This window comes from Bombus pascuorum, chromosome 5, assembly GCF_905332965.1.
Source record: "Bombus pascuorum chromosome 5, iyBomPasc1.1, whole genome shotgun sequence".
Taxonomy (NCBI): domain Eukaryota; kingdom Metazoa; phylum Arthropoda; class Insecta; order Hymenoptera; family Apidae; genus Bombus; species Bombus pascuorum.
Genome location: NC_083492.1, coordinates 1,671,596 through 1,696,389, shown reverse-complemented (window position 1 = coordinate 1,696,389; position 24,794 = coordinate 1,671,596). Strand labels below are relative to the sequence as shown.

Here is a 24,794-nt window from a genome sequence, read left to right as displayed (position 1 = left end):
ATTTTCTGAGGTGTGTTTATAATAATATTCGTAGACTACCCCTCAAAGATATGGATGCAAACAAAGTGCACCGTTAGATGAAAAATTTGTCCTCATTTTTGTTTATCGATTTTCTAATAAAAATGTTTAATCGTCCAATGGGGCACTTTTTATTTCAAAGTATCTTCTATTTATCGGTTACATTCAAAATGCCCTAACCGTCAATTTTCATTCAATTTTTACAATTGTAAGAAGTTCAAGCGCTCCAACGTGGCAGTCAAAGTATCGAATAACATTATAAAGGACAATTTTCGTTCACGTATTGGAAGTGACGAACAGCGGAAACTTCTGCCCCTATATTTCGTTCTATCCGAGTGTACGTTCACTTGTTACACTTTTATTTCTGCATCGTGCGTTGTCTTGGTGGATCGCATTTTCGAGACAGCGCGTTTAATTAAGACGCATTCCGTGCTTTTTGATCGTGTAATTTCCTTAGCCGGGACGATGGCTCTGAAAAATTAACTGCGTTTCCACCGGTCGAATATGAATGCGACAGCGGCGAGGCCTGAAAGACCTCCTTGAGGTCTCGGCTACGTAACCGCGCCGCATGCTAAGTTATGGAAATGAGAAAACTCTCGCGACCGCGCGTGCGTATGCCGATTTATTAGAGTGCTGACCTGATTCCTTTCTTCTTCTTCTCGAGACCGTGGATGCTGCTGTGACGAAGACCTACTTCGGAATAAATTCACCGTTAAGCGTGTAGTATCGTGAAATTTCGTGTCAAGTGGACCAGGACATAGGCTTACGGGGTAGAGGATCTCGCGAACGTGCGAGCCTATCGAGTTTCCCGGCTCTTCGATCGAACAAATTACGCCGGCACGATGGCGGAGGAAGAAAATGGGTTTAAAGCGTACGTGAGCCGATAGAAATATTAGGAATGAAGCATCGGGTCACGCGTTAAATTAATATCTCGCGACTGCTTCAATGGCACACCGTGATGAGCACGTTCGATCATAATTATTTGGAGAACCAACCTCTTCGCAACGAATAAAATTTCCTATGTTTGATAATTGGACTTTGGAACACGAAATATAAATATCGCGTGAAACCTTGGTTGCGTGCGATATTTGGAAACCGGTACCTTAATTACCAAAAGTTTGTAGGTAATTTGCCAGAATAATACTCTGCATAAGGAATTTTGAAACGAACTCTTATTATATATCGTTCCTTTTGGGGATTATCTCGTCCCCGTTAAAATTTTACAGCAATCAGAAGAGGTTTTTATTGGCCGATGCCATAAATAACGCGACTGCTTTTTCAACAATTTTCCAAAGTAATTCTTTATGCAAAAAATTTGACAGAGCTCTCGATAAATATCGCTTCGCTTGTAGATTATATCGTTGCGTAATTATTCAACGATTCAAATAGGTTTTTATCGGGCAATCTCATAAGCAATTTGAATGTTTTCAATATGTATATCAACTGAAGATAAAATCTATTTGTCAGCAATTAATTAACAACGTATTTTCTCTCATCTTCTATAATCGTTTGCCATCTGCTAGCTACATTTCCTGTGTCCCATTTATCGCGTCTCTGTCATGACAAATTATTATTAATTATCAAATAATTATTAAATCCAAGTTTCGCGTTAAATTGAAGAAATCGCGTTACTTATGGATCGACCTGACAGATTAGGGTGAATTCAAATAAAGTACAGGATCGATTAGGTACTATGAATTTTATTGTATTTACCTTGTCGAATCTTACAAATAGTGAACAGCGAATATCGACGTTAAATTAATTTTCTATCGTTTCCTTTTCCGCTTTCGTCCGTTCTCCCGTCCCACGAAAATGGAATTTCCCTACAACGTGTCTGCGCCACCCTAACCGCGTTAACGACCATTAATAGTACCAATAGCTTACAGATGCTTATAGACATGTCTTCTTATTTACTTTATCGTTACCGTATCGTGGATATATTACTATGAATGATGAGACGTGATTAGCGATGAGCAAGTATATCGAGCCGAAGACTTTACACGAATCTTCTTCGATTTTTACACACATGCACTCTGACAAACGGAATCCGGATCGAAGATCGAAATAGACACTTCGTGTGATTATATTGGGAAAAGTCGTCGTTTTATTTTACATACAAAAAGAAGAGGTTCTATAGCTTTTGGTTCATTCTTTATACCACGTACGTCTGAAACACACGTGCAAAAATTGCATCGATCGAGTATCACTGGTTTGCTTTATACCTTATTTATCTTCGATGCAATTATTAAATTATTGATGCAATAAATGGCTCGAAGCTTTGATACTTAACAAATAGCTTCAAATGGGAGCAAAATGAAAATTTCTACGATACAAATGCAAGCAGATTAATCTTTTACGATCGATTATAATTACACATAATCGATGGCACCAAGATATCTGCATCTTATTGGGTTGCATCGATCTCTTCGCAGATTCAAGTTCAATTTACAAGCACTCGTTAGTAGCTAAAGTGTATAGAGTTAACATTCGGTAAAAATTCTAAATTATAAAAATTCACAAGCATCTATCGACTTATCAAACGTCAAGCTTCACTGTGCGCATCTAATGGTATAACGGCGACTTTCCCCCTTCTGCGCCTGATTTTTCAATCTCCGATCGGGATAAATCCCGTGTGACTTACTTTCTCTAACTTCGTAATACTTTGTTTTTTTCTCTTACGTTACTTTATCTTACTTACGATCTGTTTTTTTTTTCTCCTTTTTCGTTTCTTATCAAATGCGTTCCGAATAGCTCGTGTACTCGTACTCGAAGATACATACGCGGGGACGCACACATACAAAGACCGTACACACGCATGCACACGAAAATGTTCTTACTCACTCGCGAATGGCGTTGCCGTTATTTGCATATCGCGCAGGACGCGGCCGTGAAAATTTCATCGTTAATACTCGTTCGATCGAACGAAGATTAAAGATCCATTAGGAATGTTTCCATGATTTTGAAAGCAGGATTTATTCATCCTCCTTTCGTACAATTTTGTAACGTATGATTCGTTGCAGGAATTGAACTTTTCATCCAGTTTCAAGCGATATTTTCACGTATCAACAATGGCAAACCGAATATTGCAGAAAACAAATTTTAACAATTAATAACGCAACATTTCCTGTTGGAGGGAAAAAGCGACGTAATTGAAAATTTTACTAATTTCCTAATTAACGACATTATCGTCGAAAGATTCCATTCTGTTATTTCTTGTGATTTTCAGATGTTTTATTTTTAATTTCTACTGTGTCAGCTTGCTTGAGAGCCGATGAAACGTTCGATTCTTCCATCGATAATGTACTTGGAAAATCGATCGTATTTATCGTACGTTACGTGATGATCGTGTTACATTATACGTCGTCGAGTGGAATCAATTTAACGCTCGATCGATTGTCCTTTCGTATCTTGCGATATTTCGATCGCTACGAAACTCCCGATCGTACGAGAGTGTTTGTCAAGTTCGTGAAATTTCTATAAAAATCGGTGCAGATTTAATCTGTCTCTAACAGAAAACTAATTTTCAATATCATACGATATAAAAAATGCTTGTTTCGCATAAAAGAAAATCGCGATTCACTTATTAACAACATAAAAGATATAACTTAGAAAGCACGAAGGTGTCACCCCACTGGGGGTAGCCACCCACGTGCTATATTTATTTTTATTTTATTTTTTTTTATTACCAATGAGATATAACACTTTACCAAATGTCCTTCAGGACAAATTGTAAAAACCAAAAATAAACTATAAAAAAAAACTTATTAACAAATCTCACTTTGTGTCATATCGAAGTAATAATTCAGACAACTGGCAATTTTTCGACATTGAATTTTCAACGGTGCTGAATTGTTTGGTGGAACAGAAATATTTAGTTTTCAATATATACACCTTCGACGATCCATGAATCGTTTAATTCATGTTTTTCGCATATTCAATGCGGCACACAAAATCGAAAGAGGTCCCTGCTGTCGGAAATCTATTTTTCCACAACGCGTGTCTATTTATCCAAGGATCATCCGCAAGGAAATAGGAAATCGTTTTCCGCGTTCAACGCGTTAAACAATCCCCGTTTTTCACCGATCTATCGAATAGACATATAAGAGAAAATACAGCTTACGCTGTGGAAGATAATAAATGATCAAAATTCCGGTTAAAATCAAAATTCGATTAAGTAAGTTTCGCTGTTGAAATTTTACTTAATTAATATTTAAAGCTCCGAGAGAGCCGAATTTCACGCATAGACATATGAAATGCGAATTTTAACAAATTTTTAATTAAAACGAAATTAATCGCAAATTATCTTTTTAAGGAAAGGCGAACGATATTCGTCCGCATTGTATTTTTCATTCGATATTCCTATTTAACAACGCCTGTATCGTTCGTTTTTAAAGATTTCTGCTCGGTTATAACGTCAATCGTAACTTTTGTAAAAATATTTCTTCGATTCTATGTGTTTGTCATGTTTCAATAAGAAGACAGGAAATTCTGCCCAAACCAATGAAAATTCCATCAAACAAATTCTATTACATTCATGACTGGCGTTCATTTCGATTACTGAAATTCCTTCCATACGTAGTTTCGTTATAGAGTTTAGCAGTTGTCGAGTGAGACGATGCGAAAAATTTCTACCCATCGTTCTAACGATCAACGAGTATTATACCAAACAAATATTGTACTAAACGTTCCAGCAAACACGAAATAGTAATAGCGACATAGTTATTGCTCGACAGTTTCTAATAGAACTAGAAAAGTAATATAATTAAACTTGTATGGCATGCTTTAAAAATTGATCGGTATAAAAATGGCATAAAAAGTGACGCATAACAAATTATACGGCGAGACGAAATTTAATTCAGAATAATAAGAAGTTAAATCATTTACTAAAACAATAATGAGAAAATATACGCGGTTAAATGAAAACGTAATTCCCGATATGCTTCTCATTTTTAATTTAAAATAGATCCGTTCGACTTTGATGAATTGTAGCGGCCATAGAAACGACAGTGCGCACAATGAAAGCTTTATGCCCCTTTAAAGCAAGCCTTGGCTTCCGTGGAACGCTTTCAGTTCCAATTTAGACCCAATTATAGTGGCATTATATTTAAAAAAATTCCAAAGAATCGTATGTGTTTAGTCTTCCAATATAAAAGCCACTAAATAATTTCACATTTTGCCATTAAGTAGAAAGGTTCGATTATTTCGAAATATATTTGAAATTGTACAATACGTAACAAACTATTACATTTCATCGTAACAGTGAGATAGAATTTCAGAAAAATCTAAAAAGGAATGTCTTACGCGTTTTAAATTTTCAATTCCATCCTATAAAGATTCCAATGAATAAAACTCTGCTCGAAAATGTAAAACATTTTACATTATAAATGAGATACAGATACTTCGCAGAAGTCCAAAACAACGTCATACAAGTTTTACATTTTTCAACAATCAATTCCATCTTCTAAATATTCCATAAGTGAATGAAGTTCTCTTAAATACACGAAACGTACAAAACATGGTAACGGTAACAATATGAATATATAAAGGAAGAGAACAAGGAAAGAATAAAGAATAAGTAAAGAGGATACAACAAGACGAAGAATCCAGTTCTTCGGAATTTTTCTTTCTTCGAAATGCAGAAAATCTACGACATCGAACGAGCGATCGAAATAATTCTATTAAAATTTATTTATTATAACAGCTCTCCAATTCTTCTCAGTTAACTGCGAGTAGCTCGAAAATTCGACGCTCTAATTGATCTAAGGTGAACAAATCGTGAGAAAACGCTGCGAATGATTGCCTTCCGAAGCTGTTTCCAGTTTGCCGGGAAAACGTTTTCTCACGATGGAAACCGAACTACCGAGTGTTTACCATTAATTCGCAAATGCTTCTTTTTACGAATTCCAACGGGCGACAGAGGTACGCTCTTCGAGAAATAGAAATGGATGACGATTCCGGTGGGAGACTGGGCCATCGCCGAGAAAAAGCCTGCAGGATAGTGGAGAGGTAAACAAGATATCATATGGATACGAAACGATAAATGAGGGGGAGCACGATGGCAGAGCAGTAGAAGAAACAGGGAACGAAAAGGTTCAACCAGACAAACGTATTACCATTATTTTTCCTTTATAAAGAATTGGAATCGCTGCTTCGTAAGCGCGTAAAAGAATATTCGTGCATGCGAATAAGAAATTTCATCGATAAAACGGTAATTTGTTTTTCGAGAATCCCATCTTCGAGCTTTTAGATTGCAATATGATTTTTCTTTCGAAGCTCGTCCGGTGATTGGTAGAGTAGTATTGGATTTTTTCACCAAGATGTTTATCTTTTGAGCGAGCAATAAATATTTTGATTCGATTCAAGTATAACGTGCGATATATGACGATGTTAGGTATTCGACAAATTCAACGAATTGTACGAAAATTATGAACACAACTTGGTACCACATAAAAGATATAACTTGGAAAAAACGAAGCTGGCACCCCGCTGGGGGTAGCCACCCACATGCTATATTTATTTTTATTTTATTTTTTTTTTCTTCGCCAATAAGATATAACACTTTACCAAATGTTCATAAGGACAAATTGTAAAATAACCAAAATAAAATAAAAAAAAAACAACTTGGTACCTCAAGTAATGTTCGTACGTTTAATCCTGTTCGGAATTTTGAGTGGCCGTCTGTTTATGGCACAGACAGATTCCCTTCTTTAAGAAACTCCCAATTACATGTCCTCCCCGAGCTGTAAATCTAATGACTCCGAGGTCGGGTAAAAATCCCGAGCCGGGAAGGCACGATGAACGGATGAAACCCAATGACTGGCAGGGAGAATCAGCAACGTAGGAGGACGGTTCATCATCAGACGTACCATACGGGTGAAATGCTTCACTCCCAACAAGATCTTACCACCGCCGTGTTCGTAACATCAACGTTACTTTTATACAAGTGCAAATACAGTGCTAGATCACTCTAACGCTCCATCTATTAAACCTCCTCCACCTTGAGCGTTAATTCGTTCGAGGTACGCGATATCGACCGATCGGTTTGACCTGACCGGTTGCTCTTTAGTCGAGAATTCGCAACAAATTCCGTTGTACTTAAAAAATGATATACATTGGCAAGAATTCCTTAAAAATTTCTTAACGATACAAAAAGACACGATCGAGTGTAAAACGATTTTAAGAGCAAAGAAGAAGAAGTGGAAGGTAAAAAAGAGCCTGGACACGGTCCAGATGATAATTCGATTTATCGCAGGTATCGGTTACACGAACGTGACTTTTGTGCGGGCTGCCACGTACTTTTCACCTGCCCGTGTAACAATGCTGTCGATAAATTATTGTATTATTCAGGCAGTAGGTTGCAATATTCAGCAGCAGCAAGCGCTGATTTACACGGAAGTGAGCCGACGTCATTGTCACGATCCGTTTAACCACTTCGGGTCGAATCTCTCGGTGATTTCGATTTCGTGATCGACCTCTGGTCACGTTACCATCGATGCCGTTGGTTATGCGTCTCAAATCGCGCGGATTCAAGCGAGGATCGAACCTCAATGGCGCGAAATGAAATTACGCGGTCAACTTTCGTTTACAGGAATTCGGCGAACAGAGGCAACAGACACGCGCGGAAATGCAGACAGGATTTCCATGCGTTCGAAATTGTTTTCCCAAAGGAACACGGTATATATTGCACACGCTGTCTTTTACGCACAAAATGATAAAAATAAGAAAAAGATGGTGCGCAAATGTGGCTTTGGTTAGAAAGTTCCGATCAATGTAACAACGTATTGGATTTTCGTTCAATTCGCGTGTTGTGTTACTTATAGCATACGCGGTTTTCATCGTTCGAGAAAGAAGACAAAACGCGGTAGAACAATCACGGAAGACTCTGCACGCGAAATGGTAAAAATAAGAAAAGGATGGCGCGTTAATGTTTTATTGAAAAATTACGATAGACATAGGTAAAAGTAAGAACGTATCAGAGTTTCGTTTGATTTGAATCTACGTACGTTTTTCAATTTTATTTCTGGAATATACTAGCACCATTTTGCGAAAGAAACATAGCGTATCTTGTACACCGGCATTCGTAAGTATCATATATTCGTTTCTGATATATGAAATTATACATAGAAAAATTTCTAACAATGTTATTCTTCGAGATTACTTAAAATAAAAAATCGAAGAGCTGATGAACGAAAAAATATTGGTATACAGTAAATTTGGAAATAAATAATTTTGATGTGCAATCTGCTAATAACATATCGTTTAATATAAATTAACCGAAATGTCCGAGTTGTTAGATAGCGAAGGTTAGAGTACATAGAAACAGAGGATACGAATCGAAAACCAAAAAGCCGATATTACTATTTTTTAATACGTGACGTGCTCTTTATTTGCTTTTCACCGGTGTCGGCGTTTTGTTTAGTTGATTGAAAGCCCGCACGCTGGTTCTGCACACAAAGGGACGCTGTATGTAATTGAAGGAATCGTAATTTTTCAACAGAGGAGGCTCATTGTTATTCGAACTTTATCGTTCTCGATTGGATCGTTTCCGAAAGAGGGACAGTCGATGTGTAGAACAGAGCGCAGAATTAAAACTTCCTCTTTGCGTTTGTATGGGTATATCGGTTTAGCTTTGCGTGGAAAAATATTTGAACCAGCGTGAAGCGTGTTGTATTGCTTAAAAAAAAAAAAGACAAAAAAGATGGCAAAAAACATCCTCCGATTCGATGTACAGTTTCACGTGAGCTGTGCAATTCGTGGAAAAATAATTTACAAAAACAAAAGACCGAGTTAGAAAGAATAAAAGACGCGATAAGATCGAATTTGTCGCGTCGGAAACAAATCGAAAGTAATGGGAATCGATCGTTCTTCGCGATTCCCCGCAAAAGTCCCATTCGTAATCGTCGACGGGTCGACGACTTGCGTCAACCCTTTCCCCGCCAGGTAGAAGAAGCGTACATAGAACTAAAAAAATAGAAAAGAAACCGATAAAAAAATAAAAGGTATCGGCGATGTGCGAGAAAAGCGATTAATACGCGCGGTTGTACGTCATAGAGTGGGCGGACGTGAATTGGACAGATCGATCGCGTATATCCGGCGTTTATACAAGCGCATTTAACCAGCCGGTGGTGGGGCCCAGTGACCGATGCAAAAATGATTGTCCTGGCAACGGTCTGGTAATCAAAGTGTTAAATTTGTAGCGGCGGAGCGAAGCGAAAGCAAATTTGCATAGTCGCGCGCAATAAACACAGAGGAGGCTAAGCGAGTGATTCGAAATTTTATGAACGGTCATTGTCTGGCCGGTTGAACAACGCTTCTGGCGCCGCGTAGAAACGAGTATTTTATATCGTGTAATAATTTCAAGAGCCCACGGCCCAACCATTATTTCACGCTTCAACTTGCGCGACACATCGCAGTAACGTTCGCGTCTCTCGTTCGCGTTTCTTTTTGCCAAATCCGCCGTTGTGCATTTCACTCGCGCGAAACCCATGGAAAATGGAACAGACGAGCTGCGTAAATTGTTCAATCGACCGACTCCATTCCCTTTATTTTCACGCGCGAATATCGATGTGCTTTAGATATGAAAATCATCTCAGAAGCACCACGTTTGATTTTGACTGCTTCAATGGATGAAATCTGTATGAAACGTTCGCAGGAGATTCAGAATTATCGACTGGAGATTTTTGCGAATAATCGAGGAACGATGTTTCTCGCAACTCGGTAAATATTTTGACAAGACGCGTTCTAATTTCATTTCAAAGTTATTCGGGCAGCGTTGCCTCGTTTAACTTTTATGCTTTACGAAAATTTCCCTGGATGTACATTCGAGTCTTATGAAGCTGGAAAAAATTCGACAAAGTTTCCGACACGGTTGAAGAAAATATTCTCTTTGTGAAATTTTTCAACGCGTGAACCACAAAGGCTTCAAACACGGATTCGTCAAACTTAATCAAACTCTAATAGTTCAATAGTTAGATTAATCGTTGATAAAGTAAAAAAATTCATCAGCTTCTGGATAAAATCGAAGCGTATTTAAATATAAAATTCTTTGTAAAACACCTCGATTCCCGTAACCCCTTAATTGTTATCAGCGGATCATAAATTATCGCGATAACTTACGTTAGGATATATTTTATTTTCATTTGACGTTGTATATTTTACGCGATGAAAGCTATCACCGTGTCGAATAAGAAACAGCAAACAAAACAAAACACTTGAAAAGTAAATATGCTAATGCAACGATACCATGTTGAGGATTAAAAAGACCGGAACATGCAATTACATTCGATGAAACTAGAATGACAGCGATAAAAAGTATTACGCGTACTCGTCTGTTTTTGGCACGGTTCGTGTACCACGCGTGCTCCATTCGGATAAACAATTCTAGGTCGCTATTTATTTCCAAAACTTTTTCAGTTTCAAAGAAATAAACTCTGTTCGATCGCCGGCGTTTCAGCTGCGACGAGGCAAATCACTTTCTTTCCTTCTTTTTTTTTTTTTTTAATAGAATTAGTCGTCGGAAGGAACGGGAAGAGTCGCGATTTTCGTTCTGAGAAAAAGATTGATATGTTAATCTGCTTGAACGAATTTCAAATCACGATAATTCACGTTCGATTTATCTTTACGTCGTTTTGATAATATTCGTGCGCAGTATGAACGCACAAAGATACGTTTCCAATTTTTACATGCGAACCAAGAGATCGACCGAGTAAAAGGCAATGGAGAATCTTCTCTTGGTATCGTGTAGCGTTCAAAGCGAGCCGCTCGAGCCGCCATACGCAAAAATATTCGTGGAAATTCACGTACGATATGGTAGACGAGATGGGCGAACCTTGAGCTCGGTAAACAGGATCGACGAATGTTCACGATAAAGGGGAAAACTTCGTTGTCTGTCACGGGGAAATTTCGCGTTTCCATTTATGCAGTTCGATGTATTGAAAAAGAAACGAAACGAAAGGGGGAAGAAAGTCCTTTGTCGAACAATCGGATCCTTTGACCACATCTCGTGTAAAACAGTGGTTTCAGCACAAACGTTTCTCTCTTTCCCTCTCTGTCTTATAGTAATCTGCGTATACCGTGGAGAAAGTTTTTGCTGATTTCCTACTGTCTTCTTTCTTCGTATCACGAGTCGGAATTGATTCGGCTGGTTGCTGCTTATCGGCTTTCGGTGTAAAAATCGATTTCGAATGCGAAAGTGCGTCCGTTCCTTGCAAAGCTCGACATATGGGCCGGGAAAGACAATTACTTCGGATTCTTCGGAATTTTCTCGCGTTCCATTTGTCGCGAGAATGAAGGGAGTTAGCACCATTCGAATTGCAGGCCCAGAGAGTGATCAGGACATCACGGTCACCTGAAAAGCGACGGGAATAGCATCGTGATGACGATGAGAACGAACGACGTCGCCCGAAGATTCGCGCAACCACCGTGCTGCATGGCTGCTGGATTCTCGCCTGAAACATACGTTACATTTCGATTACTTCGATCGTCATAGAATCATCTGTGTATAGTACGCGTCAAATAAAACGAATTAAATTAATTCTAAAAATTTTCTGTCTAAAAATTTCATACGACTTCGATCATCAAACTATCGATTTGATTATCCACTATAAAAATACGTGAAACGTGTTATACGCGCGCTAACCGTTGCGTTATATACGTGTTACTCGACGATGTAGATGTAGAAAGCTGCAAATAGATAAAAACGCTGGTACGCCCTGAAATGCAAAAGGAAGGAACAGAGTGTGGAATACGGTATAAGCTGAGGGATAAAGAAGCGACTCCCTCGTGGTACGATGCACCGAGAACACAACATTTGCCAAGCACGAAAGGTACCGGCAACACGCAGGATCACCGGAAATCGATTTAATCTCCGTGAAACAAGAATACGACACTCACGAAACAGCAGAAAAGCAGAGCAGATCGCACAGCGGCAATATCAGAAAGCAACGTGACACAGATAGACAAATGGAAGAAAAAGAGAGATACCAAAGTTGTACAAATATCATGAGAATAAGAATACGTCAGACACATGTTACCTCTAGGTCGGTAAATATTAAATATTAAATTCGATAACAATAATATACGCTGTATAAAACACGAGTCTCGTGTTATATAGATAGATCGTACGATTTGGACAAACAGGGTATCGATGGTAGCCGTTAGCCTGGGGTGAAGAGAATCCAACTGGTATATTCTCGGAATCTACCCAGTATATTCACGGAATCCATCTGACATATTCCCGGAATACACGAATCCGAACTGAATTTGGAGTTCAACGATCTCAATCTCGATCACCGATTTCGATCAATTTAAACGGTGTATCGCAACACCAATGGCTCTCAGGACTATGGAAGGATCAGGATCATGGAGTTGGAACGATTTAGAAACCTCGAGGTACATGGTTGTGAGTTTGTGGATCACGAAACATATATTACATCGCAGTGGATTTTTAACAAATTCGCCTTAAGAATTTTTAAAACACCCGATATTTGACTTATAGTTGGGAGCATTGATCTCTTTTCCCTCGTATTCGATCTGTTACGTCTGGCGACTCTCTACCTAGACCACATACCGCCGGCAGATTGGCAATCGGATGTCCGCACATCCTCACGGCGTATCCTCAATAGCCTCAAAGACCCATCATAGATCTTAGCAAATTCTAGCTAAGGTCCTTCAGACCGAACAAACGTCTCTTTAGTAATTCGTTTTCTAATAGTTTATTGTTTACTACGGGAAGATTCGGGAAAGTTAGTTTTCTCACGTATGATGCTTCCCACTCGCCACTTTTCATAAAAGATATAACTTAGAAAAAACGAAGCTGGCACCCCACTGGGGATACATGCTATATTTATTTTTATTTTATTTTTTTTCACCAATAAGATATAACACTTTACCAAATGTCCTTCAGGACAAATTGTAAAAAGAACCAAAATAAAAATAAAAAAAAAACTCGCCACTTTCTCTCAGAGAGATTACCAGATTCGCAACAAGATACAGAACAAGAATAGAAACACACCCGAACCAGCTGGCAGCTGAAACGTGCAACACAACAAACATCGCAAGAAGACTAAAAAGGAAACACCCAATAGACCTCATAAAAGATATAACTTAGAAAAAACGAAGCTGGCACCCGGCTGGGGGTAGCCACCCACATGCTATATTTATTTTCATTTTATTTTTTTTTCACCAATAAGATATAACACTTTACCAAATGTCCTTCAGGACAAATTGTAAAAAAAAAAACAAAATAAAAATAAAAAAAAAAGCTCGCCACTTTCTCTCAGGGACAGTTAGCCCCTTCCTCAGCCACCAAACTCAAAAATTAACCAGTTACCAACGAAGCCTATTTCCCTCGCTCTCATAGCGAAACCTTGTCTTTAACGAATTAGCTCGTCTCATGTTCTTGGATCCACCCATCGCAAGTTCTCCTCCGCAGCATCATTTTCATAGAGAGTCAGTTGCTCTTCCGTTTTCGACCTTTCACCATTCGAACTTGCGTTATTCTACTCGAATTTAGAAATTACAATTACTCTCTATCAACTCGTATTTAGTTTGTACATCAGCTGTTATAATAAACTGGAACTAATAACTTGTTATAGCAGTGTCGTAATCAATTTAATTACCTCTGTTACCCTAACCGAAATAGGGGATCGGATATTTCGCGGCGTCGATTATCTAATCGTAACGGGAATTTACAACTCCCGTTGACGTGCTTTCTCGCGAACGCGTCTCTCTTTCTCTTTCGCTTACACGATTGTAGATATATTTACATTTAAATGACCGTTTTAAAAGTTTAGAAAATGTACGATTCTGTGTAGAATCCGCTTAATCTTTGAAACAGCTTTTCGCCAGCTATGTTTTCGCGTTTAGATTGTTGTAACGTGCCTGAAATGGAAGATCGAACAGGTTTTGCAATCGTATTGTAAAAAATCCTCGCAGAAAATAAATCTATGTATCGATTAAAATTCAACTGCGCACTGCTGATAGTATAGAGAAGTGACATTGAAAAAGCTGGTAAAATAAACGACGTTACAAATATAAAAAGGCTAGCGTTTAATCACATATCGACTAACACTTCAAACAGATATACGTTGTTCAATAAATTGAACTATTCTTCATAGAACATGGGATTTATCGAGCAAAAATATCATCGACATTCAATAATAGAATGATTTGTTCCGATTGTGATCGTAGTTTACGAGACAAATTTCTAACACACATGTGAACGATACACCGTATTGTTGTGAATCTTGTTTCAAGTTTCAACGAAAATCGTATCTATTGAAATTAACAAAGAGTTCCCATGATCGATAAAATTATAAACGCACCACAGATGAGAATAACTTTTGGAAAAAAATGCCATTGACGTTAAAAATAAACGAAAGATATACGACTAGGCCGTGAACGTTTATAGAGATCCATATTTTCATCAACACTTTCATCGACACGGTTGGAATCTCCATATAGAGATTATTTTGCAATACATGGCGCAAACTTTTTTAATGATTTCAGTTCCGCGAAAGCCGTGAAATCGATATTATACAGTCTCAAGAGGATTCAGTATCTGACTTTATCACGGTTCAGGGAAAAAGAATGCGGAATTCCGGTGGAAAAAATCGTGCAGGGATCAGCAATTAAGGAAATGAGGAAAGAGAAATGGAACAGGGAATGTAGCGCGAAGGGATGGAAAAATATGAGGTGAGAAACGATGGACGACGATGAGGGACAGAGGGATGGAAAAATATCGTGAAGCCTCGACTTAGACCGGATTAATGTACGGTTCTTGATTTTTCGCTAATCTCTGATCTCCCCTCCGTCGGCTTAAGAACTCTTAATTCGATTTCCTCGTTTAATTACATGTAAGGCGACGCGATTGAAATTAACGTGGAACATCGGGAGCAAATTCGCGGAGAAATCTCATTTGAAAGCCAGCAGGGAATCGCTCGATAAACGTGTCATCGCCGGATTTTACCGGAAATCAGGACATTGGAATTAGCGTGTGCTAGATTCTTGCAGAGGACGATGGAAACGGAAGAATTTCTCTTATTAGCGGAATTCAGTGCGAGAAAATATAACTTCCATGTCATGTACATTAGAAAAATAAAATGAAACGTATCAGTGGTATTTTCTCTGTCAACGGGACAAGTTATTGATATAATTGAATTTCTCAAAATTCAATTTTTATTGAAAAATTAGCTCGTTCGTGTTTCCATGTATATTAGTTTCACGAAATTCTACTTAATTTTAGACGCGATGTTACGCCTCGTAACGTTATTCTCTATAGATATCGACGAAACTATCTTCAAGTGAAATTCACAGCCACGAAATTGCAATCAGATCGCCGTAAAGCAAAACAGCGTTCCTATATTGTACTGCTCCAACGTTCGCAGGACCCAGGATTGGAGGCTTAACGATCAGCTCAATGAAGCATAAACAGATCATAGCCTAAAATTAATTTCGATAGCCTAAATTATACTTGGATACACAGTAAATACGAGCACACGCTTTCTTTTCGTTTTTATTCGCTACTCTACCAAGTACAGCGTCAACGTTCGTTTAATTCGGCTCCTAAGGTTTAAGAATTCAGTTTTTCACGATTCAAGTGGATATTATTTGCGAACATCGTTCGATTTCCTCCTCCATTCGTAGCAAATTACCATTGTTGAAGTGATCGTCACTTCTGAGAAAACTCTACATCTGGTCTTCGGTTTCTCAAGCGCCTAAGGTCATCGAAAGCGCATAGACAAAAGAATGCGTCGAGGAAAGACCATAAGCGGTACACGTCCGACGTTGGTTTCAGCAGTTGTTTCAGTCTCAGGGTAACGTTGCTAGCGAGAGGATCTGGACCGGTTTACATAGTACTACATATTTTGCAATTTATTATTCACAATATATATACTTTCAATACCTTGCAGTTTGCCCACGCATTTCTTTAATTCCATCCGCTGAATAACCTTAACAACCATAAATTAAGATTCCCGATATTGATGAAGCGCGTGTTAAATTTTTGATAATAATTGCGTAAATTTTAACGAACAATACTTATTTTCTCTAGCGAGAACCCAAGTTTCAAACGTCTGCAAGCCAATTCAGCGCGACAGCTTCTTCATATCGAAACTGGTTTCGGAGCAGAAGACTCCTAGAATCGTTTTCGATATTCAATTAAACGGTGACGCAGTTGAAAAAATTTACAACCCTGTTTACGTTCGATTCTAGTAAGCCGAGTCTCGCGATTAGCTCCGGATCTTCGCTCCGTTAATTGGCTCTTTCTGATTTTCAGGGTGCAGCGTATCTTGGACGGAACCGTTCATTCACGACCAAGGAAACGAACCTATTTTCCTAACTGCTATAAAGGAATCGATCCTTCTCGCGTGGCAGACTTTCTTACGGAACTAGATCCACTGATTAAAATGGAAGAACCTAAATGGCACGGTGAAAGAAACCTAATACACAAGTTGATCGAAAGTGAAGATTCACGATGATTCACGAAGCGAAGATTATTGGTTTTCGTTATCTTTGCCCGTGCAAATCACTGATGAGAGGGATTTCTGTGTTCCAGATGAAGGTAAATTAGTTTTCAATGATAAGGTACCTCTTTCATCTTGTTCGAGTCATCTTCGATTTATATAACAAAAACTTATAAGTTTATAAAGAGCATACGAGTATTTGTTGTCTTTGAGAGTAGGAGACTTTGACATAGAAGAAGAAGAATTTCTTACTGGCATATGCAGTCGCTTACAAAATTATTCGCACACTGTATAGAAGACCAATTTTATTGAAATAAAATGCTACGACATTCTACTGCAAAAATCAACGCAGAATTAATGTACCAAATGAATCGAGGGCTTCGTTATCGTCATACGTATCGAAACTATAGAAATTTAGTTACAGAAATTTACTTTTTCTTTGTTTTCGCTTTATTGAAAAGAAGATCGTTTCTTTATAAAATGTAGGCACAACGTTTTATGAGCGATTGAAAATGTTTATTTAATTTATTTAATTGATTATACAATCGTTTTGAGCATCATCGTCCGAATACAAGTCTATTTCACTGGTTCAACAACGATCGAGCACGTTTCCGAGAAAACCGATTTGAGTCTTTTCCCGAGGATGGCACTCTTGTCGAATATTCTGGTAAAAGAATACGAGCACTTCTAGAGTACTGTTGAGAAGTTGAGCTGAAAAGGTGGGAGCCTCGTTTGTCTACAGATCCCAGGATTCTATCGCAGTCGTGGATGGCACAGAGATTGGATAATCGATGCATAAGCGAACTCTAGAAATTCGATTCCTCTCTCTTGTTATACTTCGTAAATTCTATCTTAGCCGATTTTTCAACCAGAGCTGTCTTGCTAAAAGACAAGTCAAATAATATCAAACGGAATTAGAAAGAAAGATAAAAAATTAGGCTGGAATATTTAATATCTATCGTACGGCTAATATATCCTTCGTAGAGTTAGATAGAAATTACAATGAAGTATAAATTAAGTATACGAGGAATTAGCGTCGAGTTACGTAGTATAATTTTCGATTACGTTATTTTATGTCCATTATGAAGGCGTCTACGTTTTTTATTGCGCAATTTGTTTCATAAATGTAAACGTATAAATACAGTTTCCTTCCTACGAGTTGCCCGGTTTATTGCGATAAGTTTTCAGAATGGATTGTTCAATTTTGTTGGAAATGGAACGTAAGAATTTACGCTGCACCTTTCCCGTGTAACAGAATAACAAACATCTTTTTAATTAATTAAAAGAACGCAAGAAATATTTACAAGCGCGTTTCTGTATTTCCCAGGAATGTAGACGAAAATTGGCGAGGGAAACATTTGAGGAAAAAAAAAAAAAAAAAGAAGGAGGGAAACACAGTGGAAATATTAACGTGTCTCGTTAAGCCTCCGCAGTGGGGCGGCGAAGTTTCGCGGCCATTTATAATAAACGCAGGTTTAAAACGCTCTGTCGACACTAAAACACGAAGGTCGTGGCGTTGTGAAAAATCTTGTATATTTCATGAAGTGCAGCCGGGGCACTCGTGGCGGGTTCCGGAAGTGGCACTTGAACTTGTTGAGCACGGCGGAGAACCTCGTCACGGCCGGGGAAATAATTTGCAGAGTCAATATTACAAATTGCCGCGAATTAAATTCAACCCGGCGTGACGCGCCACGACGACGAGCATCGTTAATAAAGACGATGAACGTCCTAAATCGCGGTTGCAAATCCTCGTGAAACTATCGTTCGTTCTTTCCCATCACTGGCCAGTCACAGATTTTATTTGCAACGTCAATAAGAAAATACCCGGGCTGCAATTAGAATTCAAACCTCGCCTTCGTTCCTCGGTTTCCCTTTTGTTTCCTTTCTTGTTAGAAAAAAAAAAAATCAGCTGCCGAGACTTGAATTTAACGTGGAAATAATGATCTCGAATGGGGCTGTTTTCTCACCGCGTTTCTTTTCTTTTTCTTTTCCTTTTAGGTAGATGCAGAAGTATGAACGTGTTAAACTTTATGCTACTAATTATTATTTTATACTTTTTTATATTCTAATATCATGGACGAGGGACCTGCGGGGTGTTGTGCGGATTATAAACAAGCGGTTGCCGAGCATGTACGTAGTGAGGCTAAGACAAAGGACAAGGGGTTGCTAGGGGACAATAAACGAATTAACAGAAGTACGAGTTGAGAAGTCAGAGGGTGCGGATCGACGAATTGAGTTGCGTTGACGAAAATCGTTAACTAATCACTTAGTTGTGTCGATTATTATACGTTTGCTGCGACTAGTTCGTGTTTAATAACTATTGCTTTCTGTTCAATTAACATCGGTTTAATCTACTTATCATTAATAAACTAATTGTAGTAGTTACGATACTACAATATTATATGGTAAGTAGTGTTTGTAACCACAATAAGATTTTGATCTTTCTGTAAAAATTGTGAACCATTGTGTTTCACTTGTCTCGATTACTTTTCCCTGCGTCGATGTTTATGGTTTAACGCGAAGATTACAAGAGGCGAACGTGTAGAACCACTTTTTCTATATTTTATATATAAATTACATCGTTGGTAAATATAATAAATTTTTATGCGACATAATAGTATTCGTCATTTCGTCGAGTATCATTGTACGTTACATAAAAATAAGCTATTACGTTTGTAAATGGAATAAATTATACGATTCTGTGTAATGTATTAATATATCATTAAATCGATGAATAAACATATACATGTTCCTCGTATACAGAAACAATTAGAGATTGGTAAATATAATAAATTTTTATGCGACATAATAGTATTCGTCATTTCGTCGAGTATCATTGTACGTTACATAAAAATAAGCTATGACGTTTGCCAATGGAATAAATTATGCGATACTATGTAACGTACTAATATATCATTAAATCGATGAATAAACATATACATGTTCCTTGTATACAGAAACAATTAGAGATTGGTAAATATAATAAATTTTTATGCGACATAATAGTATTCGTCATTTCGTCGAGTATCATTGTACGTTACATAAAAATAAGCTATGACGTTTGTAAATGGAATAAATTATACGATACTATGTAACGTACTAATATATCATTAAATCGATGAATAAACATATACATGTTCCTTGTATACCGAAACAATTAGAGATTGGTCGAAATGCGACAAATTATGATACCGAAACATTCCATCATCGGCTAATTACTAATTAATTATGTCAGAATACAAATCGCCGTTCACATCTGTTTACCATACTTTATTGGAATATTCGCGAGACCCTCGTAATTTTCAGTTAATTCTTCGCTCTAATTTAACATTACTGTAAGTAGGTAAACTGACATAACAAGGTAACTATCAATTGACGACATGAATTATTAACCTTTCCCTGTTTAATATGAAATCACTGCCAAACAGAAGATTCACTGGCAAATTTACCGTTAAACCGTGCTGCATCTGCTTGCTGCGTTAATTCCTGTATAGTACGCTGAATCAACAAACAGTTTTTCTCGGATTTTGAATAAAAATATGAAAATATACAAAATCGAACGAATGTGAAGCGGACTTATGCTTTGAAAGATATTTAATTCATAGAAATGGAATTTTTACCTCTAATGTGTTTTTAGTTTGAAAATTACTTTTTTAAGTATTTTCTCATCAAAGTGTTTGGTATTACCATCGATTGTTTGATGTTTGACAGCTTTGTAAAGGAAAAAGTATTCACTGCTGCACGAAGAAGAAACATTAAGGAAATAATAAAATGTTGAAATTGCTACAATTTTTCTGGATAAAGAATCAACGAGAGTAGCAAGGCACGTGAAGTACAGCTTTACTTTTACACACTACGTCTGCAATATTTTATCGAAACACGTTACAACGTATCGACCCGACGTACGCTACTTTGCTTGCAGCATTGCTATTTTCATAACTGCGTTTCGATATTTACTATTGTTCGATCTTTCGATAAATATGATAAAGTATATTCTAAATAATATAATACGCAAATTTTGACAGATCGTTAAAAATAATACAAGTTCGATAATACGCGAAAGAATGTTCCAATTCCATCGCTCGCTTTCTATTTTGATTTCAGTGAAAATTACATACACGTTATACGTACGTGAACAATTTTCCTTATAACTGGTCTCTCTCTGTGTCCAAACGAAATCTTCCGATCAAAATTCTCCAATCATCGTCCCATTAAAGAATTCCCATCCCATTTCGACTTATCAGCATGGCTAGCATCGTGTTCTCCTAGCTCGTCAGGTTAATTCTCCGGGGGACGAACGGGAAAAGCGCAGTTTGTTGCTCGCGAGACACTCGACTCTCGACGTCGAAGGTTTCCCAGTCACAGCCAAAAGTATGAGAGAGAGAGAGGGGAGAGAAACGTGGGACGAGATGACTAAAAAAAGGCGTATGCGAAATGAGCTGCCAAGCACCCTCTGGAGATACCTTCTGTCTATTATACATGACCGCGTACACCGCTTCCGTTAACTACGTCTCGCGAAGAGAGCTTTGCAAACTCCTCACGCTCGTTGTCCCCGTCGACGTCGTCGTCGACGACGACGACGTGGTTCGCCCAGTAGAGAGAGCGACCATGAGAGGACCAAGAGGCTGGCTATGAAGGGTGAGTTCTACTGGCGAGAGAAACCATGACTCCGTAGGAGAAACCAGCAAGAAGATAGAGAGGGGACACATCCTAGTCCTCGAGAGCTTGTGGTTAGGGTTATTAATGGGCAGGGCGTGACATCCCGCGAAATAACCTCCCTAACCCCGTCTCCATGCCAGAACCAAGCACTCCATAGCCAGTCGGTTGTCTGCTCATAGGCGTTAACTGGGCCAAGAACTGCTCATTTTCGAGAACGAGACCTTTCCTATCTTCCTCACGCCCTAACGTCGTCTTCAACTTCTTTCTCTATCTCTATCTCTTTCTCCGCTTCTTTCTTCTCCTAGCCTTTTATTTGCCCCTTTTTGCTTTCGCTTCAACCGCTTACACCCGACTCTCGTTCTCCCCACTCGGCTTTCATTACGTTTTTGCTTCCATTTTTACGGCGACTTGCGAACCTTCCACCCACTTCCACTCGACTCTTCTCGAGCGTGTACCTCCATTCGGGCATCGTGGTGTGCAGCCGACAATTATCTTTACGAATCCGGCGTTCGGGAAACGGGTACCCGTGTTTCAGCGGTAGGACCAACGCCACGAAATGCAACGTGATAGACGTTTCTCGAGCTTTTCATGTTGTTCAGCTTCTTTTGTTGCGCTCCTTTTCAATGCACCGCACGCTTCGCGGATCCGCTATTCGAACCTTTCTTTTTAAGCGAGATTTCGCAGCGGGAATATCGTCATCGAGAATTAAAATCGCAGAAAGCGTCGTCGTAAATTATTGTAAAATAGGATTTTATTTGTTCTCGTTAAGAATTGTATTGTTATCGCTTGCGCGTTTAGAATAAAAGTTGCTAGAGATGCCCCGTTCTGCGCAATGTTATTCGAAATTTAATTGCGAAGTTGACAATGGTGGATTAAAGTTTGGTGCTTGAAATTTTCTTATACGCGGCTTAATTGATACGAACGTAACGCGTGAATTAGAAACAATCGCGCGATTAACAACGAGCAACTGTACCGAGTACGATAATAAGTTGCTTTATACTGAAATTCATTTCGAAATTTTATTCCCAAAAGGTTAGAACGATTCGTATCGAATTTATACAATCTCTACAGATATTTATTTATATTATTTATTTGTAGCTTATATCGCTACATAATTTATATTCCAATGTAAAAGGAACGAAAAACAGAACTTATTGGAACGAAGTTTTGAAACGTGTTAATTTGGATACTTTGATAAAAGGAGTTCGACATATCTGTAATTGCAGTAATAAAACTGGAAACTCATCAAAACTGGTATCGAAATCATTAACAAGTTGAATACAGGTCCGTAAACCGTTGGAAAACAGTATAGTTGAATAGAGTTGGCAAGCGTTTCCATTTAAATCCGTAAATCGTCAACGAATGGCATTTACCCTCCTGGAATCACACGGGGAGAAACCGCGGGACGATTAAAACGACAATAATAATAATCGCAAAACGATTCATTACGAGCTCGAATGACGGTCGAATTCGTTCGTTAAACGCGGCCCGCGGGGCATCCCTATTCACCCCACTGCCCTCGAATTAGCCTGTTTCAACCCTTCAAGTGTTCCACCGGCAAATTAGTTTTCAAAACGACTCGGGGGCATCGACGACTACTGTGGAAAGTCACGAAATATCTGAAGGATACTTACAAAGCGTGATTCTGGATGCATCGAGACAACGACGGATATTCACGCACAAAAATCTCCTTTGAGGTCAATTGTTGGGGTCGTAAACGATTTAGGTTTACGTTAAAAATTACGTTAATAGACGAATGGACGAGCCGACTAATTTTTCCCTCTATCTTACACTTTGTGTTTCTCAAAAGTCGCGAACTGAAACAAATGACATCTTTTTCACGAGAAATTATTTATTTTGAACAGACGAGTCTTTCCAACGCACTATCCAACCAATAAATTTTGTCAAAATACACATAGTCCAAAATGGAACAATTGCATGAAAAGTATTATCGAAGTAATCGACGCGTCGTAAACGTCGGTAGAATGCGTGGAAAGAACAGACACGAAACCTATGCTATTCCACGTCAAACAGATTACGTACAATGTCCTATGTGTAAATAATATACGCATATAAAAATTTATATAACACTATGGTGAATTTTTCATTAGGCGAAATTTACATAACATGCGGTGATTCGAATCATATTCTCGTTTTCGATATTTTTTCTTGGGGGGACTTGGAGCACACGATTTTTCTCATTTCTTGTTGTATCGAAGATCGCTGCTGTTTCATAATACGCAACGAGTTTGATTCTTCCGTGGAAAGTTGGGGATTAAATTTCGAGACGTTGAAGCTTAAAGGACTTGACTAAAAGCCAGGCCCGTTTTGCCACACCCTGTATATACCGGTCACGATAGTTTCACGGAAGGTTTCCAGCAATCGAGACAATAGAATAAGATAAGAATTGAGGTTGAGAGAAAGGGTGAAATAGAAAGGGAGGTAAGGACAAGGGAGATTCGTCGAAACCCTCGAGCAGATAACGTCGACTAATGTGTTTCATCTGCAGCGTGGTTCGCGTTTAATTAATAACCGCTACGTACCCCAAGGGTAATGTATATTAATTGTAAAGAAAAGAAAGAGGAGAAGGAAGCAGCTGCGGGATGGCGCTGCGTTGAAATTAAAATCAACCCTGACCGTTCTTTCCACCTTTGGATGATGCTCGCGGATGCACCTGTACGCGATACCCGACAAACAACGTATAATTATGCGCTGTAAATTATCACCGTTGTCTAGCGCGTAAAGATAATATTCGAGCGACGTGCATTACGCGTAATTAATTTCGTTTCGCGTTTCATAGACGTGCTATTTGCGGCCGGAAGCTTTTGTCGAGAAAATGATATTTCAATCGTTTGATCGGTAAATTTGTTTCAGATTTTATCGCGGATTAGTTTGGAAGTATACAGTTTCCTGCATGAAGATTCGCAGGTACTTTAACGTTGAATAATTTTAAAGGATTTACTGAGACTTTTGTGTACGAAGATCTAGAGATACTCGCATGCTAAATAGTTGGAGGATTTAGCGAGATCGGAGCAATCTAAATGGAGATGCAGAGATGAATATTAAATATATTTGTGTATTCTAAATTAAAAGTGGGAGTTTAGATGGCTTTACGAATTCAGTTACGAAACGACAGTCTAATAAAGCTTTGATATCTAATTCTTGGTTAGTTTAAGAAGCCCAGATACGAGAATATGGCAAAAACCATTTGCCAGAATGTAGCAAATTTTGAATTACAAAAGATTTGACAAACCAAGGATGCAAACGTTCCTAGATGGTTCTAAACAGGAGAAGAGACGACGGAGAACGAGGAACGAACTTCCACAGTCTTCCTCTATTGTAATAATTAGACAGTGGATTCTTATGCAAATTTGTGTTGTGGCGGCACTCGGCAACAATATATGTCGCCGAAGCAAAGTGCCTGATGAGCCATCGATATCCCAACGGTCCTTCCGCCGAACGTTCGAGAAGAAGGCGTGCGTGGCAATGGTCGCGGACGCCTAACAAACGCGTGAATAGTGGGGATATTGAGGGGCGACAAAAAGAAAAGAATCGAATCCGATCGACAGTCGAGTTATAACCGGGCAGCGAGATTGACTAGCGAAACCGAGAGCGATACGCGACGCGATCAAAAAAAGACACTTGTTAATAAGT

At 38.5% G+C, this 24,794-nt stretch overlaps 1 protein-coding gene across 2 annotated transcripts in view; it reads right to left on the bottom strand.

Annotated features, from left to right (window-relative positions):
- The window catches only part of LOC132906671 (peroxidasin-like), a 414,173-nt gene that overhangs the window by 36,393 nt on the left and 352,986 nt on the right, over positions 1-24,794 (bottom strand). The window contains exon 9 of one of the 2 annotated variants that reach the window (XR_009658022.1): positions 11,044-11,465. Coding sequence is in view for 1 of the 2 variants with exons in the window: in XM_060959050.1 (XP_060815033.1) it covers positions 11,362-11,465 (104 nt within the window). In the remaining variant the exon portion in view is untranslated. Of the gene's footprint in view, positions 1-10,499; positions 11,466-24,794 lie in introns of those variants that run through there. The other variant, XM_060959050.1, reaches the window with a different exon arrangement.